The following is an 18,486-nucleotide window of genomic DNA, read 5'->3' as shown; positions in this document are numbered from 1 at the left end:
AGGGTCATGAACTTTAAATATACCTTTATATAATATAGTCTAGTGGGTTACGTGTAGATAAAGATGGTATTTCCTTGGACAGCTCTATTAGTTCATATATCAAGGGAAAAGCTTTTTAACATGAACGTGAAAGAAATACTCAGTAAGACACTAAAATTTAAGTATTGTATTACCTGAAACTGAAAACTGTATCTTATCTCAAAATCCATTATTTTTATCTTAATGAGTTAGTTTTACCAGTCATATTGCCATCTCTCATTTTCCTGTTTAGAGGGCTAGAAAAGTAGTCATTAGCTAGATGCTGAGAAATAGCTAGAATTTCTATCGCTCGCATGTCCTTTCTCAACTAATTAAATACCAACAAGAGAATCCATTAATTTGTATTATAAGCTAGAAAAATAAAAAATAAATCCAAAAGCTCCCTAACAGTGGAAAATGCAATTAAACTACTAGTGTATTAATTCAGGTGCACACTGCTGCACCATTGTATAGCAGTGCTTTCCTTTCCTTAATTAACTAAAACCTGCAGAAGAAAATCTGATGGCTTAGTAGCATTTTCTTCACTGTCAGAAATGCTTCCGGATGATTTTATTATGTTATGACAAAGAGTGTTGGAGGAGTTATTGCCATTACTTCTGTTTGTCATCTCTAAGAGTGACAAATTCCACAGAGAAACTTGCTGCTCTTAACGGATGTGAAGGATTAATATTTTATAACATCATTACTTTATAGGCAGGATAACTATAGCAATAAGAATACATTTAATATTTTATGCATTCACAACCATGTAACACACAAGGAGCATTTATTCTCCGGCAGCATCTCTTTGGATGTGTATTTAGTTGCTGCGACTGAAAGCTGAGCAGTTTGTCACGCTTATCATTGTTTATATTGTAGTGGAAGTAACAGAGTCGAATCAGTATTAGGGTACCATCACTGCACGCACTGATGGAGTGAATCCAAACCAGAGAGACACACAGATCTTGCAGCAGAGATTCTACAAACCACGCAGAGCAATTTTAGGGAAAAGCAACGTGGGCAACTGCCTGGGAGCCTCCTCGCTAGACCAAACAGAAGCAGCAAAGCAAGTTATGCAATGGGGAGGTTGGCAGAGGGAGGAGTGCGTACCCTAAATCTCTGCCTGGGTCCCTGCAATGCTGATGCCAGCTGGATGATGCCTCGGATGAAGCCGAGGTTTCATCCTGCACAGAGCTAAGCACTTAGACTACTTTTGAGGAAATATATTTCCCTTTAAACTCTGGCATGCTCCTTTTTCCCTTTGGAGGCTATTCCCATTAGAGCTAAGCAAGTTAAGGCTGCCTAGTAGCAGTGATGATGCTTGTGTATTTTCAAAGCATCCTGCTGTAGCATGTGGCTAAGTTGTTTGAACGTGGTTTACTTTCTTCCACAAGTTTCGTTGGCCCTGAATTTACCCACCTGCGAGAGCACAAAGCTCTGTGTTTCATGTGCTCTGTGCATGTGCACAGACATTGCCCTGGGCTCCAAACGGGGCACAGCTACACTGTGGCGGTGGTGAGCAGAGAAACAGCAAACTTCACCCATCCCATGAGGAAAAAGTGAGCAGACACTGAATATGGACAGTTGTGAATTTATTATAGATTTTCAGCTGCAAGGTGCCGAGTGCCTTTCAGCTTTTCTTCCCCCCTCCCTCGCCTTTGCTCAGCACTTTGAGGACCGCACCCCTTAATTTATTTAAATGTTTCAGTTATCGGGTCCTTTGCTCTCTAGGCATACGAGGAGCCTTCCACTCGGTGTTTAAAGGAGCACTCGTGTGAGGAAGGCGGAGCGGGCTTAACGCTTGCCAGGTCAAGAGGCATCAATCTTTTACTCCATACAGGAACATGCCTTTAGGAATGCATCTCCCCGGGTGGCATAAACAGCTTCTCTTCTCTTTTTTTGCTTCAAGTTCAGTGTTTGTCAAGCAAAAGAGGGATAGGCAGAGAAACAGAAGTGTGACAGATTCTGCCTACGTCTTTTCCACAGTTGTTCCTAACCCCTAACTCTTTTGATACTTTGTATTCACCGTCTCACTTGACTGACACAAGAAACCCACTGTAGGGAGAGAGGCTTCCTGTGAACTGAGCCCCGTTTCCATGGTGCAGAGTTTTCTGCTCAAAAATAAATTCCTGTTTTCTGGGGCTACACGTACGTACAGCGCTGGGGGAGCTGCCCCCAGCCCAGGGGCCGCGGCCGAGGTCGAAGGGGGGCAAACACATCCCCCATCCTAAAAGGTCACCCTTCGCATGCTACGGCTGCTTGCTCTCCGGTCCGACCCAGGGAAGCTCAGCACTTTTCGGCACGCGTTTTAAGGTCACCGAACCATTCCTGCGGCCGCCCCGGCGCGGCGGGGACAGCGGTGTTCGGCCGGGCTCCGGCGCACTTTACACCCGCCGCCGCGGAGCGCTTCGGCGGTGGGTGGGTGGCCGGCCGGGTGACACCCTCCTCGCCCGCGGCCAGCCCCGGCCGGCTACCGGGATGCTCGCCCCGGCCACGGCCCCGGCCCCCGGCCCCGGCTCCATCCCTGGTCCCCGGCCCCGGCTCCGTTCCCCGGCCCCGCTCCGCCGGCATCCCCGCACCCAACTTCCCCGCGTCCCGCCGCCGCGCACCGGAGCAAACTTTCGGGAGCGTCACCCGCGGAGCCCCGCAGAGCCCGGCAGCGGAGCGAACGGGGCGGGCTGCGCCCCGCTCCCCGGGAGAAAGCCCCGCCGAGGAAAGCCACGGGCCGGGGAGGCGGGGAGGGGGCAGCCCAGCCGACGTCGCCCGCAGCCCCAAGCCCCGGCGCGGCGGCTCCCCGCGGGAGGTGCGCGGGTCCCGCCGCCCCGGCACAAGCCAGCCCCCGCGCAGCGCCCGGGGCAGCAGGGAGGGGGAGAGACCCGGAGCGAGAAGCCCCCGGCGGCGCCCGCGGAGCGGAGCGGAGCGCGCAGGGCCCGCGGGCGGCACTCACCGATCCGCAGCACTTGCTGGCCGCTCCGGGGCAGGCCGGCCGAGGCGCAGAGCAGCACGAAGAGGAGCCCCCCGCCGCCGCTGCCGCCGCCGCCGCCCGGCGCCGGGCGCAGGGGCCACCGCGGGCCGAGGGCGCTCGCCATCCTCCGCGCCCGCCTCAGTTCATGCCGGGCTCCGCGGGTGCGGGGCGCGGGCGGCTACCCCCGGCGGGGCCGGCTGCGCGCCGCCGCTCCGCGCCGCCCGCCCATGGCGCGGGGGCTCCGCGCCCGCCGCCCGCGCTCCCGCCGCCGCCGCCGCCGCCGCCGCCGCCGCCGCTGCCGCGCTGCGCCGCCGCCCGCGGCCCCGCTGCCCTCGCCCCCCGCCGCGGCCGCCGGCGGGAGGGGAGGGAGGGGACGGGAGGGGGCGGCTCCTCCCGCGGGGCGGCCCCGGGCGGGGCGAGGCGGCTGCGGGGGCCGAGCGGGACGGGCGGCGTGGCGGGGCACCACGCACAGGGGGAGACACCCGCACACACACACACATACGCACGCACGCACGCAAGGACGCGAAACTGTCCTGCCGTTCCCCGCGCTGGGCGGGGGCAGGGGCCGGGGCAGGGGCAGGGGCAGGGGCAGGGGCAGGGGCAGGGGCAGGGGCAGGGACAGCGATGCTCCCCGCCGCCGGTCCCGCCGGCCCACGGGCCCCGCGTTGTGCTAGGTGCTGTTCCGGCCCCCGCGGGTCTCTCCCCGCGAGGCTGGAGGCCCCTCTTTGGCCTGGGCGAAGCTTTCCCACACAAGACCCCCGCCCCGTGCGCATCAGCCCCACAACTTCTGCTTTTTTACCTCCTGGTTGTAAGGGGGGTCGAAATACAGACGAGAGGCGAAGCTGGGGGGGGGGGGGGGGCTGTGTGTGCGCAGCTCCCTGCTGGGGGGCCAGGCATGGAATAAGGCGATAGTGCCCAATATCTGGAGGCTGAGGGACACCCGTGGGGACAAGGTGGAAGGCAGGCAGCACTTCCTGCAATGTGTTTGCTACCCTGGACCTCTGCAACCCGGTGAGGGACAGGGGACGTGTCCCCACGGTGCATCTCGCCAGATGTGGCAGGACCCTCAGCAGGGGGACCGCGGGGCTGCTCACCTGGGATCAGGAGTTCACAAAGTTCAAGTGATGAAGACTTAAGGCCAGTTTTGCACCGTTGGGCACAGGGACCATAACACTCCCCATCCTTGACTTGGCCAGCTGATCGCTTTTTCCCTGTGACTTGATGTTGTCAAATTATTTTTAAAATCTCAGTTTTAAAGGTTCAGGGAAACTCAAAATGCTTCACTATAAAGTAAACATATGGGTCCTGAGCTGATCTGAGAAAAGAAAAAACATAATAGGAGAATGACTCCCACCTAGCAACAGAACTAAAATTGCATAGCTGAGATCCAAAATCGAAATAATTTAAATTTGTTTATTTTGTATTCCTCTCCAGTCTAACTATTGTTCCAGAAATTAACTCCTCGGAGCAGTTGCAGCCCATGCTGTAGTGCAATGGAAATGCAGGCATCTACGCTACATCTCCCAGTCAGTCTCAATGTTTCCTGAAAAGCCTGCCTCTGCTGTTTACAGAGCAGCTCAGGATGTTGAGGAGTTCTCACCAACGAGAATCCCAGCCGGGTTACTAGTTAGTGCCCCAGTCTACATTTCTTACGGCACGTTTTACATGCATCTCAGAGAACTTTTGCCCACGCTGTTTATATTTTGTTCGTTTACCTCCGAGACATGCTTTCCTTAGGAGCAGAGCTAAATCCACCGGCAGGCACAACCTCCTCGCCAGCCCCCAGGGTGAGGCAGCTACCTTTCCCGTTAGCTTTCATGCCTCGTCTCCCGCTCCCTGCCACGGTGCCAGCCCGTAGCTCAGCTCATGCCTCCTCTGGGGCCACCGCTGCCCCGCAGCTCCGTGTGTCCGCCGCAGTTGTCGGCATCGCTGCTCCGGCCCCGCGCCCCCTTCCACAGCTCTGCGTGACCAGCCACCCCCACCTCCTGCTCCTGCGGCATGTCCCCTAACAGAGGGTGACAGACAGGCTTAGCCTGCACCCTCCTCGCCTGTCTCACACACATCACACCGGCTAAAGGTGACAATTACATTAAATCACTCGCGTGGTCAATAATGACAGCATACGCTCTCGTGTAGGAGGCAGAAAAGGAATCTGTCAGGCCACCCTGGAATGGACTGAATGGGTCGGTAACTTTGGCACAATTTTATGATCTGTCATTGCCTTTCAAATCGCTGTATGTGAGAGAAGGCGTACATCTCCTAATCCGGGAAAATCTCAGCCACCAAGCAATGGCTAATAACAGCTACCCTTCAGGTACACGTTCATCCACTGTACAAAACTGCAGCAGAAGTAGCTCTGACTGGGCTGGCAAGTTTCATTTTCACAGTCACGCTGGCATGGCAAATAACAGTGGTAAACCAGCAAATACTGGTTTCCAAAGGGAAGTCATGTTAGTTCCACCTGACTGAGAAATAGTACTATTTTGAAGGAAAAAAAGGAAAACATTTCATCAGGAAAATACACCTACTGATACTTTCAGAACCACTTGTCCTCGGTGTAAATGGGCTCCTGCAAAAGTCGAAGACGCCTCAGCGTTCGTTTCAGCTAGATAAGAAGTTGACCAGAACTATATGCTTTTGAAAATACCACTGGGTTTAGTCTTCTGCTTCTTTGAAGCCCTTAAGAACATGGACTGAACAGAATGGGAGAACTAAGAGCTCAGTAGTGACTGCAAGAGGGTGGCAGAGGTCTGTGGACACTTGCTACCAGTAGTAGAAACCTGAACAGCTCAAACTCTGCTAACCCCTTGTGGCAGGAGTGGCGCATAGGAAACTTGAAAGAGGTACTAGCTTCTGCTCCAGGGTGTAGCTAAGTGTTACCTAAGTTGTATTCCACAGCTCCGTACATAAAGAACAATGGCTTTTAAAAAACTACAAACAGTTATGGAAAAATTGAAATTGGCTCTAATGCCGCAAAGACTGGCCAAATTTTAAAATGAAAAATAGTCCTTTTGCTATTGTGAAAGATCTTTTTTGCCCAGTTTTTCTGGTTTTATTTGTGTATATGACCCCTGTGTCCTGTATTGGTCAGAGCAGACATGAAGTGGAAGGTTGTGTTTTCATAATTCTTCACAGGAAAACTGGGGGAGAAGGAGAAGGTTTTTAAACTGCACACTTTGAGATTTAAAACATTTCCTCTTCTCAAAATAGTTTAAAAAAAAAAAAGTTTTTTAATTAGAAAGTGATCATTTTGAAGCACAAAAGGACAGAAAAAGTTTTAAACTGACTGAAATTTCCCTGGAAGTATCTTCCAGGTTTCTAATTTTACAATAAGCACTAATCCATATGGCTCTTTTGTTGTTTGCAACATAGTAAATCACCCAGTAAAATTTATCCCACAAAATCATGGCATGCTTTATAGGGAGTGGTGGTTTATTTCTGGCTGATATTTTAAAATGAGAAGTCTCAATGCAGTTCATCTTGCTGGTCTCCAGTTATCGATATTCTCGAATCTTTAATCTCCTTTTGGAATTCATTCAGAAAGAGTATGGAAAAAGCCCAGGTCTCTTGCCAATCTTTTTTCTCCCAGTTAAGCAGGTTTGAATGCCCAGAGCCTTAACATGTGAGCTGTTGTTCAGCTTATACTGGCTGCCACGTTTGCTTACTCAGTCACTGCATTGCCAATATTTAGATGAATTTATTAGTAAGATGTGTTGAAATACCTTGAGAATGAAAGGTAGTGTGTGTAATCAAAGTCTGTTCTTATCATATAGCACATTAATATTACAAATAGTAACACAAAGTCCTTTACACGGGAATTTGGAGTCTTTAGTCTTGTTTCACAACATCAAATTCCAGTTAGATATAATGTGCAATTATTATGCAATTTGCAGTTTAAGTAATACTATGAGGCTAATAGCTAAAACCTTGTCTGATATCAGGGCCTCATGGCTGAGTCTGGGGGTGTAAACCACCTCCCTCATATTTTGCATCCATTTCAGAATTCTGGTTTTGCGTTTCAATGTGGTCAAAATATCAGAAGGTCAAGTATATGCAAATGTGTAGGAAAATCTGGAAGTTTCTAGAAAACCTGGAAAATTTCTCAATTTCTTGGTCAAGTTCTGAGAAATTTTAGCTGTGTTGTGTTGCCCTCAGGACTTTAACCAGACCTTATCCAGTCTAAGCTACTTTCTTACTGAGTTGAGACCACAGGCTGCAGTTAGCGTTTATTTGAGAAGGCTGTGTTTTCCACATTTGTCTCCCAATAGCCTTCTACCATCATGCAGTACAAGGTTCAGCAATAGATTGTAGAATATCACAGTAGTAAAAGCTCCAAATGGAAACATAATAAATCAGACTTCCCCAGGTCTCTCATAACCTATGTGCAACACCTGATAACACAGAAATTGATAGCATCATCTAAAAATAAACACACCAAATCAGCGTTCTGCTCTTCCAACAAATAGTTGGGATCTTCAAAAAAATCTTTCACTCTGAATGTACCTTAGAAAAAAGCTGAAAGAAACTGAGGAGTAAAAGAAGAGGCAAAAACATCCCTTTCTTGTTATTTTCTCTTTCCACTTGCTCGAACATTTTCTTTCAAGATCATTTGCAAAATAAGTATCACTCCAAAGGAGATAGGAACCGAAAGCCCAAATGATTTGTCGCTTTCTTCATCTCCTGAGCTGCAGCATCCGTTGCGGCTCCTTTGGTTGCAGGCTTGGGTTTGACTGCTCCGTCGGCACTCGGACTTGCCCTGCGTGTCCTGCCTCCTCACACCTTCTGCTGTGCCTCACCGCAGTGCTGCCCCTCCACAGAGGCCTTGTCTCACCCAGCACCGTCATCACAGTGAACCTGTCCCACGTCCCTGAAAAATTCTGGCATTGCTGGAGACAGGATCTGTTCATCTGATGAACTTTTTAAAGACAGCACAATAGCTCAGATTCCCCCTCTCAACCACTCTCTCCCTCTCAGACCAACGAAATGCCCAGGTATCTCCCACCCTCCACTTGTGTCATCTCTCCACTGACCTCTTCAGCGCTTTCTGCTGTTACTCCCTCACCTCCTTGCTGTTAACTCTCCCCATTTCCCCCCCTGCAAAATTAATTTCTGGGTCTCCACATGTCTTGCCTCTGGTCCTGACACCACATCACTGTGCTTGAGAAGGAAATCCTGTGCAGGGAAGAGGAGAGGAAGGGGGAGGAGAGGAGAGGAGAGGAGAGAAGAGGAGAGAGAGGAGAGGAGAGGAGAGGAGAGGAGAGGAGAGGAGAGGAGAGGAGAGGAGAGGAGAGGAGAGGAGAGGAGAGGAGAGGGGAGAGGAGGAGAGGAAAGGAGAGGAGAGGAGAGGAGAGGAGAGGGGAGGAGAGGAGAGGAGAGGAGAGGAGAGGAGAGGAGAGGAGAGGAGAGGAGAGGAGAGGAGAGGAGAGGAGAGGAGAGGAGAGGAGAGGAGAGGAAGGAAATTTGTCCTCGGCTGCCTGGGAACATAGAAGGAGCAAGCCCCAAGCATCCCTGGAGCCAGCAGGAACACAAATAACCTTTATGCCTCTGAGGGTGCCACTGCCTGTGAAGAGCAGCTGCCCTGGGAGAGCTGCTACAGACGTCTGTGGAAGGCAACATGACGAGACAAGGAATCTGGTCTGTAGAGCAGAGCTGGTGGATGCGAGTGATGGAGTGCTGTGCTGGTGTTGGCAGGAGAGAGAGGAGAGAGCTCTTTGAGTGGAATTACTCCAGATTCCCCTGACATGCCTTCAATTTTGCTTTAGTCAAAGTCAAAGATTATTTTTATAATTTTTTCCATCTTACTTTAACAGCATGTTACCAAAACACCACTGAATTTCATGAGAGGAGTTTAAATTAGTTTTTAAATTTTAAAACATTAAGACATAAGTATTTTTACTGAAGCATCGTAATACGTGGCAAAGTAAATATAAATTATTTCCCAATGAAAATAGCACCATGATTACAGCAAGTTTAAACATCCCATTTTGAAAAGCTCTTTTTGGTTCAAGTGCTCTCTTTATTTATGTTCCCAAACCCATAAATGCAGTTCTCCCCTTTCCAAACTCGTTTCACTAAAAATGCTACAGCAAATCTCTTAACAAACTAACATTGATCCACTCCATTGAACCGGTCTAGCATTAATCTGCAAAACTGCTTTTCGCTGAGCAGTAGATACTTTCTTCCACCATACTATGTAGCTAAAAGACATAAATAACCTGCAACTCAAATGCAACCTTTCTCAGCAAAGACCTATTACATTTTTTCTGCAATATATGATACACTAGAGACTTTTTGAAAAAGAAAACTTCTGCTATATATACATAGAACATCCTGGCACATCCTCCATTGAAGAAGGGACTTTTATCAATTTCTGCTTAGTCACATTAATAGAAATCTAGAAAGTTTCACTAAAATGAGTGGAGTCAATGTGAGCTTCCAACATTTGACCAAGAGCAATGCTTCTGCCCTGAGAAGCTCTTGTCATATTTCCTTTTTACAGAACAAAAAAAACCCCAAACCAAAAATCAAACCTTTTAGTGGATAATGCAGAGGGGAGAAGGATTAATACTATTTTTTATTAAACTGCACTGTTTCCCAGTGTATATTTCTCTTTTCTGCCACTGAGTTACTGTTAATTATGGGTAAGCTGGTGGGGTAAATTAATGACTGTTCAAAATCTCTACCCAGCATTATTTAAATGTGTCCTAACTAATTTTTCTCCTTCCACATTTATTTCAAAAGAGTGACTTAAATGTCAAAAAGAGAGTATTTCACTTTATTTTTGTAGTACCCCAGCACTGACAAAATCGAGTGGGATCTGGGGGAGAAAGGGTATTACGAACCTGTTATTTTCTGCCCTGTCCTTGGATCGACAAGAGCAGGGGAATTAGTTCCCTTGACTCTCCAGAAATCTATTTTTTCCTGTTCTGATGCAGTCAGCAATGCAGGAAGAGATGAGAGAGCTTCTGCTTGTCTTCTCAAGGACTCCAGCAGATAGTTCACCTCTTACCACCAGCTGGAGCAGCTTTGGGGTGGTAGGTACCTCCCTGCTTCAGCAGATCCCAGGAGTTACTGCAAACTTTGGAGGTGCCTCAAAAGTGCCCTGCTTCTTTCTCCAACTCATCCTTTGTGTTGTGCAGCTCAGTCCCTCCCAGACTGAAATGCCCCTGCTCCCAGGGCAGCTGGACTAGTAGCAAGGAGTGCCAAGAGCAGCTCTGGCATTTGTAGGCCTTTTTCCACTCATCCAAGACATGAATCAGGATTTTGGAAAAAATCTTCCACTGCTTAAGAAACTATAAGTTTGCTCATAACAATGAATGTTTCATTTTAAACATGTATGATTTATATTTTGATAGCTCACATCATCATTTATATAGCACCTGGCAAAATTAAATTCACAGACAGCTGTAGTTTTTGTTTTTAAATCTCTGCATTCTAAGGATCATAGAAACTGTGTTTGCTCTGTGAATGTTTTGTCTTTCACTTGGGATTTGCATGATCTACTTTATTTTTATGTATTTTATATATATCACAAATAATAAAATACATGCCATCAGTGATAAAAAAATGGGATTTTGACTATATGTATAGATAAATGGGTTTAAATATATACTTATCAGCACATAATTTAAAAAGCTACTTAGAAGATTTTAATATCTGTATATTACATACTTGCATACATATATAATATAATGTATGTATATATTATATATATGTGTATTTTTAATCATCTGAGTTACTGCTGCTTATTTATTTTTATTTATTGCTTCTTCTGTGGCAATGCACCGCACTTCCAGGCCGGACAGGGGTTCCATTGTCACAGGAACACATGCAGGCAGTGCTGGAAATGAAGCAGTATGCATTGCTGTGTCATACCAGCCCTGCCTAGAACTCTACAATCACCTGTTAGCACACTTTCATCTCCTCTCTTTATGGGTGAAAGGAATTGGTTGAATGCAGGATTGCTTGTGCTTTTTCCCCTCTTTAGTCACTAGCCACAGGGAGATCCTCTCCCCTCTATGAAAAGTTTATATTAGAAAAAGTAGATGGATGAGCAGCAAAGCAGTCACCATACTTCACCCACACAGTCAAGGAGAACCTGGAAAAGCAGCTTGTGCCTTTCATTTTTTTCTTGATGTTGGTGATTTTTAATTTTTATTAAGAGTTAGCACGAATGCTAGAGGAGTAAATTAGGATACAAGTGTCAAGGAAAGGAAAGAAGTAAAAGGAAGCCTATTAAGAATGAAGGATGGAGTGGAGAAATGGGAGTCCAAGAAGGAAAGATGAAGAAAGAAGACAGGCAAGTAGAGCTGGAATGGAGGCACTAAGAAGGAGACAGAAATTATTTGGAGTTCATATATCTCGGAAACAGCATGCTCTTGTGGCTGCAACTCAAATAGTCCCTGAATTAAGTGCACAGAGGCTGGCATGTGGCAGAGAGGAAGGGGAAGGATTTTATTCCTTGGAGGATGAAGAAGGAGCTTTCAATAGCAATCCCATCTGTACTTTCCACAGTGCTACTTGTGGTGAAACGTGAAGACCCACCTGGGCCTCTCCCTGTGCTATGGCTCTTGACAACTTTATTAGTATTGATAAATAAGCCATGGCTACCGCTGGATTTTCAGCAAGGCCAGATCTCAACATTGAGACAAGTGCCTATAGACCGGCAGCAGCGCTACAACATCACTGAGTCTTGGGTGGACTTGGAGAAACTTTCTTTTTCTGGATTCCTCCTTTTTCAGACAAGGGTCATCAGTATGTACTTGTGTACGTGTGCTTTTTTACATGCAAAGAAATACAGGATCAACATCATCCAGCCACCTGGTGCTGCCTTTGGTCCATACAAGCCAGCCCTGCACACAGCTCCTACTTCTCAACCCTCGGCATTACACAGACTCCCCCAGAGGGAGATGGAGGTGCAGAGCCCAATGGGAAGGACACAATGCCAGGCGAGATGAATTGGAAAAGCAGGATAACAGGCCACTGTGGCTCCTCTGTCACCAAGGCCATGCCGTGTAAAGACCTCTGTGTCACTCTAATGTCTAGCATCACTAACACAGTGCTCTGCTCAGGCTAATTTACTCTATCTCTTAGTAGTGCATAAAGGCTGGGGCACTGCAGTATGTCCAGTACCTTCTGTTCACGTGTCTGATAATGAGGTGCATGAGCTCCTGCTCATGCCATGTGTCTAAATGTTGGTAGATTGTGCAGTGCAGATATTTACGCTAAGTCTAATAACAAGTTGAACAGACAGTGTCTGGAGTTTGCTCTTAGATGGTCCTCCCCTTGCAGCTAACATCATGTTGGTCTTGCCGGGACTGAGATTGAACATTTAATTTCCAGCTGTGTTCAGCTCCTTGGGGGGCTGCCCATTCCATTGACTTTGGGGGTTGGATCAAGTTCTTTAATATTCTGATATTTGAAGAAAGCTTCTCATCTAATATACTTCCTATAATTACAAAAGGAATTATACATGAAAACAATTCCAGTATTAAAAGCAATCAAGTTAAGGGGAAATGTTCTTTCAGAGTTAGCCTGAAGTTCCTTTGTACAAACAAATTGTGTTATCCTAAACCCTATGCCTTGATATGGTATTCTTTTATGGTTGTTTTAATAACCCAAAGCCTACACAAACTGCATTTCTGTAAGCAACTTGTATATATTTTTAAAGTAACTCTCCTCTGCAGTGTTCAAATTAAACTTAAGATGCTCTATTGCATCTGTAAACCAATTTCTTGCATGTTTTGCTCTTTACCTTTCATATAGCTAACGATGCTGAAGACCTCACTATTAGCATTATGTTGTGAGTTGAAAACAGTCGCATTCCCCATATTTTCCATTCCTGTCTAGGTTTTTGTTCTGTTCTGACTGCTGACTAATTCACATTCTGTCCACTCTATTGTGTTGCTGTATGAATGCTCTCTGCAGCTAGCTGATGACTATCCTATTATTTGACCCAGTAGAAGCACTGTTCTGCCTTTTCTGTAGGAAGCAGAAGAGGATAATGCATCTCAGCCAAAATCCCTCATTCTTCTGTGTTGTGTCAAAAAATTAGGGCTGGCATCACCAGTTGATAAAATGCCCCTTTGGAGAAAGAACTATACCTAACAAGACTCAAGCTGGCTGTAAGTATCTTTTTCCTCTCTAGCCATGACACTGATAGCTTGCTATGTAAATCAAAGACATGGTCAGGAGAAGACGATCGTATCTGAAACAATGACGTTGTAATTGAGAAATCTACTGCCAGCCTCCCTACATCTCTTTTGGCTTGTGATTCTTAACTAGCTTGAAGTACAGGTTAATGTAACAATCAGGTTGATGTAGGGCAACTTCTACACCTGTGACTATGATACTTAGTGCAGTGTCTTTTAAGAACGAATAAGATGCTTTCATAAGCTGAGAAATTAATCAGCACACTTATTTTTACTGCTTTGGATTACTTAACTCTTCCTTCACAACTCTAATTCCTGATTCTTTCCTAGTTATGTAATCTATACAATGCTGATTTTCTCACCATGATAAATAGATTTTTTTCCAGTTACTTCTGCCTTTACGTGTTTGACCAAGGAGGAAAGAAGAATGGAAAGGTATTTCACCACTATAAACAAAATATTGAAAAAAAAAAACACCAGAGAAAGCTTAATTATTCTGTGCCTGTAAGTGGATATAATTGCAAGTCTCCCTGATTATCCATACAGACAGTGTTAAAATCACACATAGAACTTAGGGGAAGATAATTCGGTATAGCTCCATTTGTCTTTGATGGACCTATGCCAGTTTATGCTACTAAGGGCACAGCCCCTTTTGGGCTACAACCCTAACACATTTTAAAATGGAGTGTACCTCAAGCTGTATTAATGACAGCAAGGGAATATTAAATCTTCCAATTGATGGAGTTTTCTCATTTGATTTTAAGACTTCAGTGTTACAAGCCAAAACAACTTGAAATCCAGACATAATGATGTGAAATCAATCAGATTCTTATCCTGAACTGCAATATACTCCCAGGACCCAAAATTCCAACCTCTCTCACTGGAGGAGTGCCATTAAAAATACTGAGCTGGTGTTAGCCCTTGTTGCATTGAAGGGTATTTTCAGGCTTCTTAATATAATATGAAAGTTTAGCTGAAGTATCTGTGGAGCAAAAAAATAACCTGAGTAAATACATCTTACACTGTATTGGCTTTGTGTGGCAAGGTTGGGGGGGGGGGGGGCGGGGCTTCCAGGGGTGGCTTCTCTGAGAAGCTGCTGGAAGCTTCCCCTGTGTTCGAGACAGCCCATACCAGCTGGCTCTAAGACGGACCCGGCGCCAGCCAAGGCCGAGTCCATCAGCGATAGTGGTAACGCCTCTGTGATAACATTTTTAAGAAGGAAAAAAGTAGCTGGGACAGAAAAAAAACACGGCAGCCAGACAGAGGAGTGAGAACATGTAAGAGAAACAACCCTGCAGACCCCCACTTCAGTGAAGAAGGAGGGGGAGGAGATGCTCCAGGCACCAGAGCAGAGATTCCCCTGCAGCCCATGGGGAAGACCATGGTGAGGCAGGCTGTCCCCCTGCAGCCCAGGGAGGTCCACGGTGGAGCAGATATCTACCCGCAGCCCGTGGAGGACCCCACACCAGAGCAGGTGGGTTCCCAAAGGAGGCTGTGACCCCATGGGAAGCCCACGCTGGAGCAGGCTCCTGGCAGGACCTGTGGACCCATGGAGAGAGGAGCCCACGCTGGAGCAGGTTTTCTGGCAGGACTTGTGACCCCGTGGGGGACCCACACTGGAGCAGTGTGCTCCTGAAGGAATGCACACCGTGGAAAGGACCCATGCTGGAGCAGTTTGTGAAGAACCGCAGCCCGTGGGAAAGACCCACGTTGGAGAAGTTCATGGAGGACTGTCTCCCATGGGAGGGACCCCACGCTGGAGCAGGGGAAGAGTGTGATGAGTCCTGCCCCTGACGAGAATGAAGCGGCAGAAAATAACGTGTGATGAACTGAACGTAACCTCCATTCCCCGTCCCCCTGTGCCGCTGGGGGGGTTGGTAGAGAATCTGGGAGTGAAGTTGTGCCTGGGAAGAAGGGAGGGGTGGAGGGATGGTGTTCTGAGATTTTGGTTTTATTTCTCATTACCCTACTCTAGTTGATTTGTAATAAATTGAGTTAATTTTCCCCAAGTTGAGTCTGTTTTGCCTGTGATGGTAATTGGTGAGTGATCTCTCCTGTCCTTATCTCAACCCACGAGCCCTTTGTTATATTTTCTCTCCACTACCCAGCTGAGGAGGGGGAGTGATAGGACAGCTTTGGTGGGCACCTGGCATCCAGCCAGGGTCAACCCACCACATACACCAATATCAATGAGGTATTTGCCTTCATGGATTTGGGATTAAATTGCTGACACTGGACTCCAAAAATCTCTTTTTTTTCTCAAATTAGATATAGTACAGAAAGCATGTAGAGGCCAAAAATCTTCACTTATTCTTCTATTTTTATGATCAGGATCCTCAGCTGGTGTCCACTAAAGTAGATTTCAACTTCAGTGGAGCTGGTTTTATTCCGAGAGCTACTGATTAATGTGCACATATACCCATAAGCACATACTGCTTATGGTTGCATTAGGTCCAGCATGAGGCTTTTTATTAGCTTCACCAATTTTCTGATAAACTTGCTGGACCATCTTCATGTGTAAATATTTTATGGAAAATTACTGACTGAAAACATCAACAAAAAGGAATGAAAGGAATGGCATTTTAAAGATATTCTAGCTAGCACGTCTTCCAAGTGTTCACTTCTGAAGATCACCTGGAATTTTTTGGAGAAGAAGCTGCTTTGGGAAGGCTGGGTCAGGATTATAGATCAAGGCTAACCCCTCTGCTTGTGGTCATCCTAGGAACCAAAGCGCAGGACATGCTTGGTTCCTGAAACTGTTGGAGACCTTTCGGTCCCTGAGGCATTTCCTCCCCAAAAAACCACTTGCAAGTTCTGCAGTGTTCCCAGGACATAAGCAAATCTGTACAGATGTCAGATCATCATCATTAAGACTGCTTGTGTTCTAGGTACCCTTTTACCACATAAAAGTAGATCAGTGTTTTCTTTTCCACATGTGGAACTTTCAGAGCTTTTAATTGAGAACTTTCCTTCAAAGGAATGTTAGTGAATATAATAAATTGAAAATAAATACTTAAAGAACATATCATCTTACTTCTGTGTTTCCATGTTTGTGTTTCCATCTGACTTTCAAAAACATTTATTTTTAATTGCATAATTAATAAAAGTTTGCAATAAATTCTAGGATGTGTGTTCCACATTCAAAACCAAGCAGCATCTCTCTCTGAATCACAGAATGGCTGAGGCTAGAAGGCATCTCTTGAAATCGCCTGGTTCAACCCCCCTGCTCAAGCAGGGCCATCCAAACTAGGTTGCTCAGGGTCACATCCAGTCTGGTTTTGAGTATCTCCCAGGATAGAGACTCCTCTGGGCAACCTGTGCCAGTATTTGATGACCCTTACAGTAAAAAAGTCTTTTTGTATGTTCAGAAGTCAGATCCCAAGCGAGAAGCCATCTGAAGCCAGATTAATAATGGGGCAAAGGGTTTGTGCTACAAAATCTTCTAGATATTTTAAGAATTTCCTCTGTACAACAGCAAAATAGAGAAAAAAAAAATGTTCAGTTTCTTACTTAATTCAGCAGGAAAAGCGTGAGCCACACAAGAGGTGACCTACATACTCACTTGCTTGTTTGTTGAGCTCAAAACCTTTGCTTGCATCTCATAAATGGTTCATTCTCTATGATTTTCTTAAGTATCAACATTAATTGCTATTGAATGGTTATTACTTTTGGTTTGACAGGGGAAAAAAACCACACAACATTGCGGAAAGCATTTATATTTAAAGACCAAAGCTGGAATGATGGCTATTCCTGTCTTTACAGAACAAGCATCCTGTGTAAAATCTGACTTTTAGGAATCTCCATTCCTCTAGCTGTTAACTACAGAGAAGTACAAGAAACAGTAATTCCCTGTCCCAAAGGTATTCTGAGAAAAATTCGGAGACTTTCAACATGGACACAAGAGAGTTTGACATGCTCTTGAAGTCACACTAAGGAAACAATTATGGGAACAGCAGCCAGGGGTTGGACTGAAGGTTCATGAACCTTGTACCCTGTCTCCAGCAAGACCAGGTCTGTAAGGGAGGAGTGTGAGAAGAGGTGTAAGAGAAGAAGATGTTGTCTGATACTTTCCCCCACCCCCCATCCCAGCTCTTCCCATCTGTGGCACAGAGACTTCTCAGAGCATCAATGCCATTTTCAGTGGAGTTGGGATGATTTAATCCAGTGTGAAGCCCACTCTCTGACACAGTCCATATACATATATATATAGATGCTACACGTAGATATGTTACATGTTCCACAGTGCAGCTACAGAAACAGGTCAAGGAGGGCTTCAAGGGTTATGACATTTTCTAGAAAAAAATCTAGGCGTGAAAAACATCTTTCTGCCTTGGGGGAGTAGACTATCAGAATGTTGTATATAGCTTTAAAACATCATTTTAATACTCTAGTTCCAGAAAAAACATTGGTGATACCAAATAAATGAAGTGTATTTATAGCAAATCTCAGAATCTCTTCATTTGTTGTATGTAGCGGAGACAACTGGCCTCAGTGGAACAATCTGAGAGTGGAGAGTACTTCTCATGGTGCGTACGGCTTACGTCCCCTCCTTATAAGCACATGAAATGCAAAAACAGACTGGTTGACAAAGAGTCGGGTAAAAAAAACAATCGGTTAACACACACACCAAAGAAATTCATTCTGTGCAATAGTGTAGAATGCACAAAATAAGTGAAAAAAAATTTGTATCCTTTAATCTTTTCTAATTATAGTAATTGTAGTTAAAGTTTTCCAGGCAGAGGTGTGATGTATAAAACTCATTGTAGTGTGGTGATTCTCTGTCTTAAATTAAAGAAAAGATAAAAAATATTGCTTAGATTCCTGCCTTTGCATATCTCTTTTCAAATATGTAATTTATTATATAGTACCTATGCATATTTTAGCCTTTATTTTTCAAACAGTTTCCATAAATTTAACAGGAATTCAGCAAGCACTGAAGATTTATTTTGTTACTAATGATGGTCTAGTAGTGATACTGACAAAACCCTAAATGTAATTTCTTAGGACTTGACTAAATTTGCTTTTTTCTTTCACCTTTCTTGAAAAGTCAGCAAGAAGCAGCCTGGGAACTTCCAGGAGAAAAAAAGTATATATTTTCCCAAGATTATAAAACAAACATTTCTTAGAAGAGCTCATTCACATTTCAGAGCACAGATTTTGCAGCACTGAGAATAAAACTTAGAATCATCTTTCTACCCATACTACCTTTCTGGAGAAAGAGGGAAGGCACTAATTTCGCATGCAGACCTGTAATGTCCATGACCTCAAGATAAAATACCTTTGGCCAAGCCTTAAGAATATGAATGGTCACTGTTTCACTAATAAGTTGCATATAACTGGAAGAATAACTTA

The 18,486-nt window shown here is 45.6% G+C and overlaps 2 protein-coding genes across 8 annotated transcripts in view; both read right to left on the bottom strand.

Moving 5' to 3' along the window:
• GRIK1 (glutamate ionotropic receptor kainate type subunit 1) overlaps positions 1-3,245 on the bottom strand; it is a 173,970-nt gene extending 170,725 nt beyond the window's left edge. For 3 of the 6 annotated variants that reach the window (XM_069785257.1, XM_069785260.1, XM_069785261.1), the window contains exon 1: positions 2,966-3,245. In XM_069785257.1, coding sequence (XP_069641358.1) covers positions 2,966-3,107 — 142 coding nt within the window. In that variant the 5' untranslated portion in view covers positions 3,108-3,245. The remainder of the gene's footprint in view (positions 1-2,965) is intronic. The other 3 variants (XM_069785255.1, XM_069785259.1, XM_069785256.1) reach the window with 2 other exon arrangements.
• CCT8 (chaperonin containing TCP1 subunit 8) overlaps positions 1-3,288 on the bottom strand; it is a 336,809-nt gene extending 333,521 nt beyond the window's left edge. For both annotated transcript variants that reach the window (XM_069785266.1, XM_069785268.1), the window contains exon 1: positions 3,283-3,288. The gene's annotated coding sequence lies outside the window, so the exon portion shown is untranslated. The remainder of the gene's footprint in view (positions 1-3,282) is intronic.
• Positions 3,289-18,486: the final 15,198 nt, after the last annotated feature.

This window comes from Haliaeetus albicilla, chromosome 6 (genome assembly GCF_947461875.1).
Source record: "Haliaeetus albicilla chromosome 6, bHalAlb1.1, whole genome shotgun sequence".
NCBI classification, from domain to species: domain Eukaryota; kingdom Metazoa; phylum Chordata; class Aves; order Accipitriformes; family Accipitridae; genus Haliaeetus; species Haliaeetus albicilla.
The sequence above is the reverse complement of the archived record's forward strand: the minus strand, read 5'-3'. Positions and strand labels throughout refer to the sequence as shown.